General features: G+C 42.9%; 1 protein-coding gene and 1 long non-coding RNA gene across 12 annotated transcripts in view; one reads left to right on the forward strand and one right to left on the reverse strand.

Moving 5' to 3' along the window:
• The window catches only part of dbn1 (drebrin 1), a 116,291-nt gene that overhangs the window by 72,018 nt on the left and 29,066 nt on the right, over positions 1–15,207 (reverse strand). The window contains exon 1 of one of the 11 annotated variants that reach the window (XM_080307356.1): positions 7,048–7,278. The exons of the other annotated variants lie outside the window; for them this stretch is intronic. Coding sequence (XP_080163482.1) covers positions 7,048–7,088 — 41 coding nt within the window. The 5' untranslated portion in view covers positions 7,089–7,278. Of the gene's footprint in view, positions 1–7,047; positions 7,279–15,207 lie in introns of those variants that run through there. 11 annotated transcript variants of the gene reach the window in all.
• On the forward strand, positions 5,553–9,985 carry LOC145431493 (uncharacterized). Its single transcript, XR_013911815.1, has 2 exons — positions 5,553–5,769; positions 9,202–9,985. It is a non-coding gene; the product is annotated as an uncharacterized LOC145431493 (long non-coding RNA).

The raw sequence follows: 15,207 nt of genomic DNA on the forward strand, positions 1-15,207 counted from the left end.
AACTAGTTTGCTAATGAACCTGCTGCTTTTGCAGAGAAATACTGACAACCGTCATTTAAACTGAAAACTTATAACTGGTTTCTGCACAGACGTGAGATCAGCAGCTATCTTTTTCTTTTTTTCCTAGGACAGTAAGTGAGCACGTTTGACAAAATGCCTGTTTAGTCAAAATGTGAAGAGTTCAGGTAGAATTTTCCCTGGTGATCCAAACCATGTGACGCTTACGTTCTCTCAACAGCAACAGTGAGCAACATTGGCTAACATTAGCTTAGAAATGGCATCACAAACTGACCACCACAACACCGACTGTAACACAACCGCCACATTAGGACAAAAATAGATCCACAGATGTAGCTTTACGTAGCATTTAGACAGATGTAGCATTAGTAAAATAGCAAGCTAAGGTTAGCCAGCTAGTTGGTATTTTATGTAACGTTAGCTAATATTAGGTAGTACTTAACATTTTGTTAAGTAAAGTCCATTTGGCTGGTGAAACAACCAAAACAACAGTTTTGGGATCAGATTCTGGCGATGCTAAAGCGAATGAACGGCACTGAATGATGGCTGCAGTTCACTGAAGCCCTGAGTCAGAGCACTCGCAGTCCTGCTCACACTTCCGTCTGCTTTATGTCGAGAAACAGGCCTACTGGACAGAGCGTGAGCGTCACTTGTCATCGCTGCTGCAGCGGAGGAAGTGACACGCTGACAGCTGAGGGACCCACTGACCACACACGGTGGAGGAAAACTGACCCAGAGTTTGCTCTAAATACAGACAGACGACTGAAGCCAGAGTTTACCACATTCATTCAAATGGCATAAAAATAAATTTATTTTTTATGCAGTTACTGTAAAATTATTTCTAGTTATTCTGTATTTTACAACACAATGACGTTTAAAACAGGATATAAAGGACACTATTCAAATGTAATGTAAAGGCTAATATGAAGCTATAAGTGTTTAGCTTAAGCTAATCTGTTTGCCGCTCTTTTTTCAAAAGCACTGACTCACTTTTGAAGATAGCCTTTAGTGGCCACTAGAGGAACTGCAGCTTCTGGCATTTTTGCTATAGATGCAAAATCCTCAGACAAAAAGTGAACTGGAACTCCTAAAGATCCAAGAGAGCTTTAAAAAAAAAAAAAGTTATAGTGTGACAGATGGTAAAGTGCACAAATATCGCATTGACTTCATTGTAAATAAAAAGTTAAAGAATGCACAACTCAGACTGAATGACACATAAAATTCCCATTCACAGGGAACAATTAGTCAAACTTTTTACAGGGACAACCACAGAGTGTGGGGGACTCCAGGCAGAAATGGTCCTAACAGATGAATTAACAGCAACTGTAAAATTATGATGGTAACCCGACAGCTGTGGCTGAGCATGCACGGCCGTGCTGCAGTTTGCTTAAATGCTGTGCAGCTCTGCAGAGTATTTGTCTCTGATGTCAGCTCACGGCTGAGACTTTAATGGCTGTGTACTGTTGTCAGGCATAAGGAGAGAGCGGCAGCAGGGTTAGCTGTGCCCCGCCAGCACCCAGATGGTCTGAGAAGGATGTGTGAAGCGTGAAGGAAAGAATATTTAAAAGGATATCATCAGTCCTCGCTCTGTTTCTGGTTCCTTGTTGGTTCCCAGTATGTCAAAGAGCCTCTGAATGTGCTCACAAAAGTCATCTCAGTGTCTAGAACTTAAAAGATTAAAGACTACAGAGGCTTCTGTAACAAAGGAGCCGCTATCACGCTCAAATATCCGTGAGGCATCGAGCGTCAGGGGCTGATTTATTGGAAGCAAACAGTCGGGGAAAGCTAATCCCCGACTGTGAGGAGCTGCAGACCAAGACGTCTTCCTCTGCACAGCGAACAGGAAGACGAAAACACGAGCAGGTCTTCCACCCAGCTGTTTCCTGCCTTGTTTTTCACAGCCGAACAAAAGCACAAAAACTAATTAAGCATCAACTGAGCTACTGTGCAGCTGATCGATGCAGACTCACGAGCAGTGCCAAAACATTTTCACGCTTGTATGAAGCAGAAAATGTTTCTAAATCACGACGAATCCAGCTGTCAATGAATCCTAATGTGAGGTATTAATATTTACCTCGAGCGACTGCTGATCATGACCTCACCATCGTGGACAGGACGGAAGTCCGGCGAGCCAAGTGGTGCAGATGTTTGCTGATGCTGACATCAGCGTTTACAACATTTTTAGTGAGTCAACATTTCTCAGCTGAGTTCAAGACAGCATACATATTAAACTACAGCAATAGTTCCTGCCCACAGTTATTCTAGCAAATGGATGGAAATAAGACAAGAAGTGAGAAAGTTCACTTTAAAGGTAAACTATTAATTACTGTATTTGTTGTAAAGGTTGGAGTTCATATTGAGATGGAAGACTGAAAGAAATATAATCACGATTTAGTTTAGACATGAATGCAAACAGAGTTAGTAAAGCTGGGCGACTGGACGACTATACCGTCTCTAAGTCCATCGTCAGTTGTTTTTTCTAATGTTATTCATCCATTTTTTACCTCTTAATGTTTTTTATTTTACTTTGGTAAAGTGGAAATGAGTTTCCCTTGTCTATGGCCTGGACGGCCTTTCTTCGGCTGGGTCAGGAATACCTCGGTGACCCTCCAGAAGAGACTGTTCTGGAGAGGAAGACCATTTTTGATGATCTGCTGGATGGACGGATGATGATTCTTATTCATGACACTGAAACTGGATATTTGAAGGTCGAAACAAAACAAAGCTGGAGACTTGGTGACTATCACAGAGACTTGCTGGGTAATCGCAAACAGACTAGTTTTTAGTTACTGGATGTGCCAGCTCATCAACTTTCCAACTTTGATTATAGTTGGAAACTCCAAGGTGTCCTTAATCTGACTAGTTTGTCAGGTTTTCTGTGACTATTAACAAACTGCCCAAACCAAGCTGGTCTCAGATTATTTTGCATCTTTGATAAAATAAAAAACAACCACGTAGATGTGTTTCTATTCAAATCAGCAGATTGTAAAGTTAATCGAGGCTTCATTTTGCAGGATCTCTTGTACCTGGTTGCAGGTGAGTTAGCGCAGTGAAAGTGAGAATCCATTACTCTGCAACAAAAAACTGCCTATATAAACACAAAACTGGCTGGTTTTCTATCCAAACGCAGCAGAAGAAACTGAATATAAAGACAATCAGCCACAGAGATGTCTTACACAGCAGATGAAGCTGTTCCAAAAATGCACTTTAGTGTTCTCAGATGAAATAATCAGATATAGCCAACGGAGCGGACGCTGGAGAGCATGAGCAGCTTGACATACGCGGTGAAAGGAAGGGAAAAGACAGAGGGAAGTGCTGCACTGCTTGTATCCAGGCAGAGGAAGAAAAGCTGTGAGGCAACTACCCACAATGCCCCTGTGGAGTCGCATTGGCTGCCACCCTCCCTCCCCTAAAACACACACATTTGCACACACACACAAACACTCCAATAAGGCAGAGTGCTTAACTCAGCAAACTGCAGGCCTCACTGCTATCACTCATGTTTGTCTCCTGGCTCGCTCTTTGTTTTTTCCAGCGATTTTCTGCTCCTCTCTGTTTCTGAGGCCGTTTGTGTAACCGTGTTTACAACTTGATCACAAACACTTCGAGCATCAGAGTATCCAGCTTTAAACGGCTCGTATTGCTTAAATCCAAACATTTGTCTGCTGGTGTGTCTTTATTTTAGGCTAAATGAATGGAAACAGCACAGCCTTCCACAGGTACTACAGCTGTGGACTGGTTAGAAACAGTCTCATGTCATCGGAGACGCTTTGGGTGATGGAGAAAACCATCTGGAAAACATCTGCAGTGTTTAGTTCTTGGCACCAATGACTGCACACAGTACAATTAGCTTAATTATTGCCCAAAAAGATAAAATAAATAACTAAATATGACTGAAATGAAGACAAAACTAGAAACTCAGAACCAAACAAGCTACAACCTGGAGCAAAACAAGCATTTCCTGTATTTTACATTTCTATTTTAAACGTTCACCTCGGGTCGTTTGAACTGCAAATTAAATAAAGCTAAACTTCAGATTTGGAAGCTCTTCAGGCCTTAGTTTGTACAGGACCTCAGTGACTTTGGGAATTCATATCTGACTTTTGGGAATATCTTTGATAATTCCTTCGTTACTCCAATGAAGTCAAAAATCTAAGTGACTAAAAGATGACATTAAGAACTTTGGTGACCTGAACACGATCTCAGGAACATGAACATGGTTTTGGTCATTTGGACGTAACTTGACCCAAACTACAGATTAACGACTTGAAACAGACTTTTGCCGTTATCCTGTCTGACACGACTTTCAAATGCGACTTTGATGACTTAACCTTGGCAGGCACAGACTTTATTTTGGTGACTCCTTAGTGACTTGCCCTTGACTTGGGTTTTAGTGGCAGTAACGACTTTGTTAACTACTAACTTGTTACTTACGTAGATATTTCCAATTTTTTAGGAAAGTTTTGTTTTGGCAACTATTAAACATACTTGGCATCTATGAAAGACTTCAAACACTCTGACATACAAACCTACCTTGAGTTTACTTTGTGACTTAAAATTATATTAACAATTTGGTAACCGTGCCAACATGGTAGCAAGGATGCTGGGTTAATCCCGTTGGTACTGGTGGCTTTGACTCTGGTGACTCAGACCTACAGAAGTTACTTGAACCTGACTTTATGAACTCCTACGTTATTCTGGCAACTTAGAACCGTCATCTGTTGAATTTTATATCTCAGCCAACTTTGTTGACTGTGTTAGATTTCTGACGTCTACAAAACTTGATAAACATTGGTGACTTTGACTTTGCCGATTGTTTTGCTACAATAACAACTTGACTATGGCTTTACAATATTGAGGAATGACTTTGGTTGATGTCGAAGGACCTTGGAAAGAAAAGCATCTGGACTTCTTTAAGTCAGACTTTGGTTGATTTTCATGACAAAAGCCAAGACTTTGGTAGACTTAATATAAGATTAGATAATTTGTCAAGGATCTTGGGATCCTACCTAACTTTGGGAAGTTAGTGCCTCTTCCTGCTTTTGACCATTTAATGAATTAATTTGTGTTTACACTTTGAAAGCTTGGGTCACAAAATCACAGATCTGTTACTTGAACTATGATACATGACGTTTTTGACTGTGAAATAATTCGGCCAACATGGACACAACATTGACTTTGATGACTCAGATGTTTCACTGGTGACTGGAAGAAGATTTTCATGAATAAAAACTTGACTGCATTTGATTATTGACTTGAACCTGATTAGAATAGGACTGGTGACAGACTCAGACACGATCTCTGGGCATTACTTTTCCCAAATCTGGGTTATCGTTGACCTCGCTCTTTTAAGTTAACGTTACACTTGAGACTAAACTTTTGCCTAAACCATGAAACCAGTGCACATTTTTTTTGCTCAGTGGGGACATATACCCAGTGCAGTGCATCAAACCATCAACATCGCAGCTAATGCCTAACACCTGTGGGGTTTTTGGTGGTTTTCTGGCAGAGCCTACTTCTTCCAGAACCACTCATTGGTCACTTCCATGTGGTATTGGCACTGACATCAAAACGTTGGTCTGGCAGCAGCATTATGGATAAAAGCAGGAGAGGGAAGTTATCCCTCTCATCAGGCAGACAAACTGTTCTCTTCTCTGCTCGACTGCAAACCACACAGAAACAAAACTGGGCCGCTGGGAGCAAACAAGCGTACAGAATACAGAGCGGCAGAGGCTGGAAGACAAGGTGAAGGTGAGAGTGGAGGGAGGGTTCACCATATCGAGTACAAGCAGGGAGGTGATATCTGAAATAAACAACAGAGGGAGGTAGGTGGACTGCAGGTTAAGACTGCAGGTCCTTTTCTTTATGAAAAACAGAGATATGACTGCGGTGAAGGACAACAAAGCACAGCGGCATTTCTCAGTTTTTCACTTTAACTGGAGTCGAAAGCGAATTTCAAGAACTCCTGGCTCATAATAAAAACTGCGAGAAAGCAGTTATATTTGAAATATGCAGCAGTCAAGGTCCATTTGTGACTGCTCGTATACAGCAGTGTAATACAATGAACGGGTATGACACGTGTATTTTATGTCTTTCCTGCTGATAAAAGAAGATGAAATGTCAGTGTAATGCAAAATTACTGCATAATAAAAGGTTTGATAACCTCTTCCATCCAAAGAAGAAAAGGTGTGTTTAACATTTGTGCTGAATCTGGTGAGTATGTAGTCTACTTTCTGTTTCAGCTGCAGCTTTACTTGCTTTAGTTTGAGTTTTAGGGGTTTGGGAACATCTCATTCTGGAAGCGCTTCCTTTTACTGCCCAAATGAGCCCCTGGTTATGTTTAACTTTTTCAGATTTGTTGCATTTTTCATTCCCTGCAGTCACACGGACACTTTTAAAAACACACTGCTTCATATACACACAGCACAGTGTGGTTAGTTTCATTTAAATCTGTTAAATTGTTTTTGAGGAGGTGAGAAAGTGGCTTAAATTTGACAACCAGAAGGAGGCGACTCTTCAGAAGTCTGTGAGAAAACCGCTGATCACTCGATCTGTGACCTCAGTAAATACTCTACTGGTGATTTTATGGTCTTAATCACTACTTTTAAGTCTGATTAATGTTCAAAATTATATTCATTTTGATAATTATGCTCCCAGATAGAGAAAAACAGATAAGTGACCTTATGTAAGCTCATTACAGCTGCTGCCACTCCCAAGCAGTCAGCGCTGAACTGGACTGTACATCCTGAGCTCCTCGGTCTGTTATGAACTTACTGTGTAATAATATGGAAGGAGCACCGGCTGCATTTTAGCATCTTTCACCTTGTTTTGGGCAGCAGGAAATTTGTTCTTGTGTCCTCGGATGAGGCCACCGTGCACTGATTCCTCAGCAAACAGCAGAGTGAAACAGTTTACGGCTGTTAACCGTTAATAAGCCGTGGACACAGAATGTTTAGCAGCTAAATAGCGAAGTTTTGGTTAGCATCTCGCGACTTGTCAATCACAAAGTAGGCCTGATCCCAACCATACCTGGATTTACTGAAGACGATTCCATCAGGAGTCTGTTTCATGAAACCAGAACGAGCGAGCACTGAGCATCAGAGGAGTCGCCCCCTGCTGGCCACTAGAAAGAGTGCAGGTTTAAGGCACTGCTGCGTCAGCTTCACTTTCCAGACTTTATAGTCTCTGAGAGCAGCCAGACTGAGAAGATGTTCTGCTTCACTGTCCACATAAATCCCTCCTGTCAGCTCTCAGGCAGCAGCAGTCCGGAGAATAAAGCTCCTCTCAGTCTCCCGTCCTCTGGGGCTCAGAGCCGAAGCGCTCACCCCTGCTGGGACCGGGCATGTACAGCCAAATCCTGTGCTGCAGACACGCTCCTGCCATCCAAATCCCCGTTTAATACCAGGATGTGACAGACTAATGGAGAGGAGGGAGAGGCTGAAAGACACAGACTCCCCCTGAACACACTCTGATGGAAATTCTCAGAATAACAAACAGTGCAGCAGAAAATCTCAGGGAACGCTGTGTGAGAAGACATCTTTATAACATAATGTTACCTGATTATGGTACACCTGGATACATTTTAGCCTAATATTGTAGACCGACAGCTGGTCGCAGCTGTCTGTTGCAGCTTCATTGTTCAGCTCCGGTGAGATCTTCACGCTCTCTAGCTGAAAATTTTATGTTATTTAAACCAGTTTAAATGCAGAAAAATCTCATTTGACTCAACTCTGAAGTCTTTGTTAAAGAAAAATAAACTGTTGGTGACACTCTGCACGAGCCAGCTGTCACTGCTTCTGCTTGTTTTTTCTGTCACATTTAACGATATGGAAACGATCCACAACTATCAACCCCCCTAATATACATACCAGCTGTGGAAGACTGATTACTGTGTGTATGCAATGTTTACATTATGCTTATGATCTTTAAAGTGGAGCTATTCTACTCATTTCCAGCTATGTGCTTTTATTGATCATGCAAAGCTTAAGTATCAAAAGCTGCAGTTCCTCTCATGTCCACCAGAGGCTGCAGCAGTCAGTCTTCATAGACTTCCATATTAAAATGTCTGATGTTATAGCAAAAACCAAATATGTTTACAGGCTGATGCAAAAACTATTTTCTTCTCTCAAGTGAGTATATTTATAAGGCATAAAATTGGGGGCGTGGCCACTTTGACAACAGGCCGTACCTGCTAGCTGTTTGCTAGCCTTCACGTCAGCTAACTGGAGTAGCTAAAGTGGACCTTTGAGCGCTCGTGGTGCCTTCAGGGGCAGTTTTAATGCAGACAGTCTCAGAAATCTAAGTTCTGCTGACTGAAATTCTAAAATTCTAGGATTTTAATACCACTGTGCCCCAGTTAGCATGGAATTAACAAAGCTATCTAAGCTCATAACTTAACACTCCGCCCGTCATCCAAATAAGGTCCCTTCAAGCTCAAAAAAAAAGAAAAAAGAAAAAGAACAACATGTTGGCAGCTAAATCACCAGTGTTTAAAACAGCACTCTGATGTCACGGTGGATTTGTCCATCTTTTATATACAGTCTGTGATTTAGAGCAGCTTTTAGCTCACGGGGATTACGTAAACATACACTGACCTCATTATTTAGAAACTCTGAGTGTTTAATGTGAACATCCATCAGTAGAGCAGAACATATATGACAGAAACAGCTTATTAGGACCTCTTTACAGTTTAAAAGCATCATATTTCAGTTTGGTCTTCAAGTGAAGCTGCAATCGTTACCTGAGACGACTCGCCTGCAGCTGAATCCACCGAGAGGGAAACGGGGAGCCTTCAAAGGCTCAGAACAACAAAACCAACCATCACAGCACATGTGTGCACACACGCAAGCCTCTGGGTGCTTTGAAAAATGTGTGTGTGCGCTCATGTTGAAAAGCAAACACACACACCAACACCATTTCATCCGTCCTCCCTGCGTGAGTTTTCCCGTGCTACCTGAGCCCTCAGGAAGACTCTGGAGGAGTGATTCCTGCCAGTCTGCAGGGAGAGAGGAGTCTCAGCCTGCAGGCACAGAATAACAAGCGTGATGAAAATGCAGCCTTTGTTTCAGGATCCGTGGAATCTGTTCACCATCAAATCAAATAAGTCAAATCTTAAAATCAAATCTTAAAGCACACTCTGAACGATCTGCAAGCTCAAACACAGCATCTTTCTTTTTTTTCTAGTCTCTGCAGCATAGATGGACAGACGTGACGACGGGCAGACATGCGGGGCATCAGCTGTCTCGATGCACAAAGAGGCAAAAACAAATCGGGGCCATGTTTCCTCTCCAAGAGGCAGCATAAGCTAAATCATGCAGATTCAGTCAACAAACTGGAAGCCAAACTGGCGCTTACGTGCCCCAAATACTGAACCGGACGACCTCCTGTCTGCTGAAACTCAACATTTACCAACCACTAATTGTCTGGCCAAATGCGTGCTGGTGAAAGCATAATTGCCTGCTGCGTTGGCCACATTTGTTTGTTTGTAGGGTTTTTTATGCAGGAGTTGCTGCATTTGTTTACAGTATGGAGGAGTTGGGGGCGGCTGCTGAGGGCATGGTGGCCACACTGCTTACATGTACGTCTAACGCTGACCTCTACTTCACTTAGTCTGCACAGTCCTCATATTTTATAATTAAAATTAAAGTTTCCAGGATCTGCTCATTTTTGGAAACGCCTGAAACGTCCCTTAATTTGTTGATTCAGAATAAAAACAAATCCATTTCCTTCCTTCCTCTACTCACATTTACTGGAAGTGTTCAGAGACGATCGGGGCTTTTCTTTTTTCTTTTAAATTGATCGATATCAGCTGCACTAATCCTTTCTTAGCTGTGCTTGGCTCTGTTCATGCGCCTCAGCTCGCTGCTGCTGCAAAGCTTCTTTAAGACAGCCAGCCGGCGAGCTTTCTGCCACATGAGGCAGTTAAAGTGAAAGCGAAGATGCGCAGATAAATTAAACATCGAGGTCCATTTCATCCAGAACACAGTGTCACTTCCTCCAGACACTTCAGAAGTCACGCTCACATGTGTTAAGATTTAGCTGTCTGTTTAACGGTTAATGCGTTGATGTAACGATGAATCGAGGTTCAGAATTGTCTTCGGTGTAGCTCATTATGTAATGACATGCTAATTAGCAGTGTGCTAGCATGCTAACCTGGTCACCGCTGAAATTTTGAGTGAACTGGAAATTCATCGGGCCTTTGTGACGTTACTGCCAACTTTATTGGTTGATGTAAAGGGAGGAAGAAAAATCAAGCGATTGACTCGGCTACAGAAAACAGTTAAAACTGAGCAGAATCTATTGGGTGTGGCTAATAATTCTCTTAACCCAGTTCAAGCTAACTGTATTGCAGTGTTGTTTGGTCTGTTCGAGCTTTTGGAAAATTGATATAATGAACCACAATGAGGAGAAAAAAAGTGTGGTAGATGAGATTTACAAATGGGTTGTTTGAACATGTTGCTACGTGGTTGCTAGGCAACGTGATGACATCATCATATGTCAGTGTTTGCTGATATAGATGTGACATTACTGTCATGAAATTAAAATGATTCAAATAATTCTTTCATAAAGGTCCATTTATGCTAAAAACAGGCCATTTCAGCCCATTGCTAGGTGGTTGCTAAGATACATGATGACATCAAACTGATATAGATGAGAACCTTCAGAGGTCAGAGATGTGCTGAACTCCTGATTGTGTGGGAAAGAGAGAGAGTTTGTGTATCATTCAGATCCTTTCAAATAAAGACTGCAGCTACTGCACACTTCCACAAACAGACGCTACATCATGACAAACTGTCTCATGTTTTAAGTTAAAGATTCTTAAAAAGCCTGTGTCGAGGCTGCGGAGTGGAAAGGAGGCAGATCGACTCTTTGAAATCATTTTATGTATCTACAGGAAGTGGTCAGGCGGACCATCAGTGCGATTGTTGGGCTGCAGCCGTTACAGAGAGGAGTGCTGACTCTTTGTGGACACCACTCCAAGTCTGACGAGTCGAGCTGCGCTCAGCTGCATGGGTGCCAGCTCACCCGTCGGGGCTTATGGGATTGGATGGAGAGAGACGCACAGAAAGAGAGTTTATGACGCCGACATTTACACTGATGTTGCAGCTGCATTCATTTAAAACGCTGAGTGCATCAAAACCATCAGGAGAGAAAACTCCAACCACTCTAAGGAAGCTCAAGCTGCAAATTCATCTCACACCATCGACTCAAACTCTTCAGAGAAACTCAAAGTACCCTCATGTTCTTCATTTCCAGACAAAAACATGAAGGGAGGAAGAACTAGCATGGCTCAAAGACCCCGAGACCATCGAGGTGACTGTGCCTCCGAATTCAGTCCGTCAAAGCTTTTAACAGAGCTCAACACTGTAAAGTCAAACTGAAAGTTTTTAAACTGGTTCTTCATGTGAAGAATCACAAACCAGAACGTCAGGAGAACACAGGCTGTGCTACACTCAGTGCTGCAGGTATAAACTACAATAACCACCTTTAAACAGCTGAATGTATGAGTGCAACAGAAGGCATCTCTTTAGTTTTCTAACTCTAATAAAGACAGGTGACGGTGCAAAACTACACACCAACACCATTTCATGTGAAACTAAACGGCTGCACGCTCCACTTCCACGCTGCCACTATAACCCACATTGTTGAGAAAACACCCGATAAGATGAAAACAGTATCTGTGCAGGGCGGGGAACATAACGATTTCATTTTAGTGCAGAAGATTTTAGCACATGTCTACCCTTTACTCACCGTTACCTGCAGGTGATTTCATAATCTGGCTCACAGTGCTTTTGAAACGTGACTTTTAATGATCCCAAATCTTTTATCTGTGGGCTTCGTTTGTGCTAGCTTAATAAAGATATTGGTGCTTTCTTTAAACCCTGAGTGTCTCCAGTGTAATTTGGTATGTTTGGTATGAAGTGCAGCTTTCAGTCCCAGTAATAATAAAAAAAAAAAATCATGCTGCTGCTATAAAAACCAAACAAAAACACACCAGGACATGTCAGCTTCATAACACGACTCAGATGTATTTATGCACAATACACCAAATTAGACTGTGTTTTAATCTGTTCTCATGGAGGCCGCTAAGGCTTTAAATCATCCATCACTGTGTGAGCTCTGGTCATGGTGGCAGCAGGCTTTGTAGGTTTTCAGACGTTCTTCTCTCCCGCCACACTTCCCAGTTCCTCCTTGGGGATCCTGAGGCGTCCCCAGCCAGACGTGATATATAACCGGGTCTAAACGTGGTCTGGAAAACCTTCAAAGGGAGGTTCCCAGGAGGCAACCCAACCAGAAGCCCGAACCAACTCAGCTGGCCCCGCTCGATAGTTGACTGTTGGGATGTTTCATTGTTGGGTAGCTGTGTGGTTTACAGTGAAATCTGTTTAAAAAAAATCCAAACTTTATAAAAAAGGGCCGTGAAGAACCATCAGTGCGAGTTCACCAGGTTTAACCCCAGTTTTTTCTGAACGCTGGCCCCAAATGACCATTAGCATAGAGATGAGCGCACATGTAGAAACATTAAAGCTCAATTTTGTATGCAGAGGATGACGTTGTGTGTCTTTTTGTTCATAGTCGTTAATTAAATGCTGTCGTATCAAATGAAGACGTGCAGAGACAAAGGAACAAAAAAAAAGTCCAAGTCTTTCATCTGAAACAGGAAGTGGGTCCAAAAATCCAAGTAAGGAAAAAGGGTCGCACACACAGGAAGTAAAAGCAGCCTCACTGCAAAGAGCTAAGAATGACAAAATAAAAACCAAGCGCACACCTGTCTGTCCACAGGTGCGTTTCAGCTCACGTTGGGGTGTTTTCTTCCTATTGGAACTCACTCCAGTGTAAAATTCAGGAGAGGGCGCCGTGGACGAGCTCCTGGACTGTTACAACTAAATCTGTTTGTTTCCCTTCGCGACTCCCACTCGCCAGGTGTGTCATTCATCACACGGGGCTGAATCACCTGCTGCCACGTCACCCCGCTGAGCCACAGCGGCGCTGCTCCTCCTCAGCGCCTGAGCCACAAAAACGGGGAAAACACGATGAAATTACTCGTCGCCTCCACCGCCTCCGCACATCTGTGAGCCTCTCCGACACACCCCGCTCTCACTTCACAATAAGAGTCTGTAAAACTCAATAAAAATGAGAAAGATGCCTCCCTGCACTCTGTAACAAGCTGCCCTGTGTTCTGTCACTTAACGTCTTGTGTAAATCCGCGAGCCTCAGCCATCATCCATAGAGCGAGGCCTCGGCAGCAGCGAAGCCTCGGCAGCAGCGAGGCTTCAGCGGCGGGGAGATGGCAGCATGAATACTGTTTTTTTCAGAGGATTAGAGCACATTTTTCCACCTGGAGCTCACATGCAGACAAGTATGAGGGAGGCCTCCTCTGCAAAAACATGATATCCAGGGAGAGGGAGACAGAAATGGAGCAAATCTGACTTAATTACAGAGAAAATGAAGCCAGAAAAGGAGCTGACGAGGGAAGGAGCAGATGGATAATGACCAAGAAAAGGAGCTTGTGAGGTCCGTAAACCTGCGAGGGCATTTCCTCCACACGGCTGAGAAACAGGAAGCTAAAACCCGACACCTGTATCGCCTCTGCAGGGTAACCGCGTCTCAGCATCCGTCTGATGCACCAAAACCTGCAGTTCCTCCAATGTCCTCTAGGGGCTGCCTCCAGCAGTGAGTCAGTCTCCATAGACTTCCAGGTTAAAATGTGCGACTTTACAGCAGAAATAAACACGTTTAAGGCCTGATAGAAAAAACTGTTTTGGTCTCTAAAGATAATTGAATCCTCTGTAACGACTGTAAGGACGGTCGATTTCTATAGAAGTTTTTATTGAAGCATTTTAAAGTAACTGTCTTATAAATAATGAGGTTTTTGTGCCGTAAGCTGCAATAATGAATGATCTGAGAAGTCTGGAAGAAAGAGCCTTAAAAACAAAATGATGTGATGTTTATAGATTACTGCAGAAAGCAGGCTCTATGGGAAATAAATGTTTCTGATTCACTTCAGCGAGATGATCTTTACAAACCGACACTTCTCTCGTGGTCCTTGAAGCATGAATGAGTAACGTGCTAATGTCAGAAACTTTATGGTGCTGAAGTCATAAAACAGTCAATCAATCAGCGCTGAGCGTAACGCTGAGCTTCAGCAGCAACTTTCTCACTTTAGGAGACATTTCTTCCTTCTTTCTGAAACTCCTCCTCCTCCTCCTCCTGCTGTGGACGACAGAGATAAAGGCGCGGACAGACAGGTGAGGAGTATTTTTAGACATCCTCAGATAAATCGTGCTGGATTCGGCGGCGTCTGAAAGACTCCGATTTCTAAATAAACCTGCTGCCCGCTCTCAGGCTCGGCTTTGAGTCCGACGGCGTTCAAAGCCACAGCTTCCTCCAGCAAACAGCAGCAGCTTCACTCAGCTCCACAACAGGCGTCCAGCCACTCTCTCACACAGCAAGAAACATCAATCAGAATAAAGAAATCACATGTTTTTACTGTTACTGCATTCGACAGGTAATTTGGGAAAGTGGTTCTGATCAGAAGGCCTCAAAGCAACCAATCAGGTAACAGAGCGAGAGGTCCCTTTCTTATTCTTCCCAAAGGTGGGAATGTTTAGCTTGTTTAATTTTGTCTTAATGGTAAAATGACCACATGCAACTATTTCTTTACTTTGATCCGCCATAAAGACGACATTTGATGACCTCACCCGTAACCTTAACGACGAGCACCTCAGTTTACGTCAATAAAGTCTTTGTTTGACGACCAGACGACACTTCAAGGTTTACGTCTTTTAGGCTTTCAGGGAGTAAAGAGTTGAGACAAACTTCCCCTTGGAGAAGAGTTCAGCTTTTTGTTCAGAACACCTGACGTTGAGTTAAAGTTGACCTCTGCTCATTTGGTTGACTTTCTTGAATGAAGGTGGATTTTTCTGTATATCAAAGTCTTTCACAAGCAGCGTTGAATTTATCCATCAGTCCATCCACTTGACACAAATCCAGATCTGGGGCAACATGTGAAGCAGATGCCCAGACCTCCATCCCTTACAGCCTCCTTCTCTGGGACTTCTATTTGAAAACTGAGGCATTGCAATCTCACCTCACAGGAGGCATCTGACTAGGATATTAAAAAAAAAAAAACTATTTGGCTATAAAATAAACCACCCAGGTCACCGTACCTGAGTCAGCATTACTGCC

This window comes from Astatotilapia calliptera, chromosome 10, assembly GCF_964374335.1.
Source record: "Astatotilapia calliptera chromosome 10, fAstCal68.1, whole genome shotgun sequence".
In the NCBI taxonomy this organism is placed as follows: domain Eukaryota; kingdom Metazoa; phylum Chordata; class Actinopteri; order Cichliformes; family Cichlidae; genus Astatotilapia; species Astatotilapia calliptera.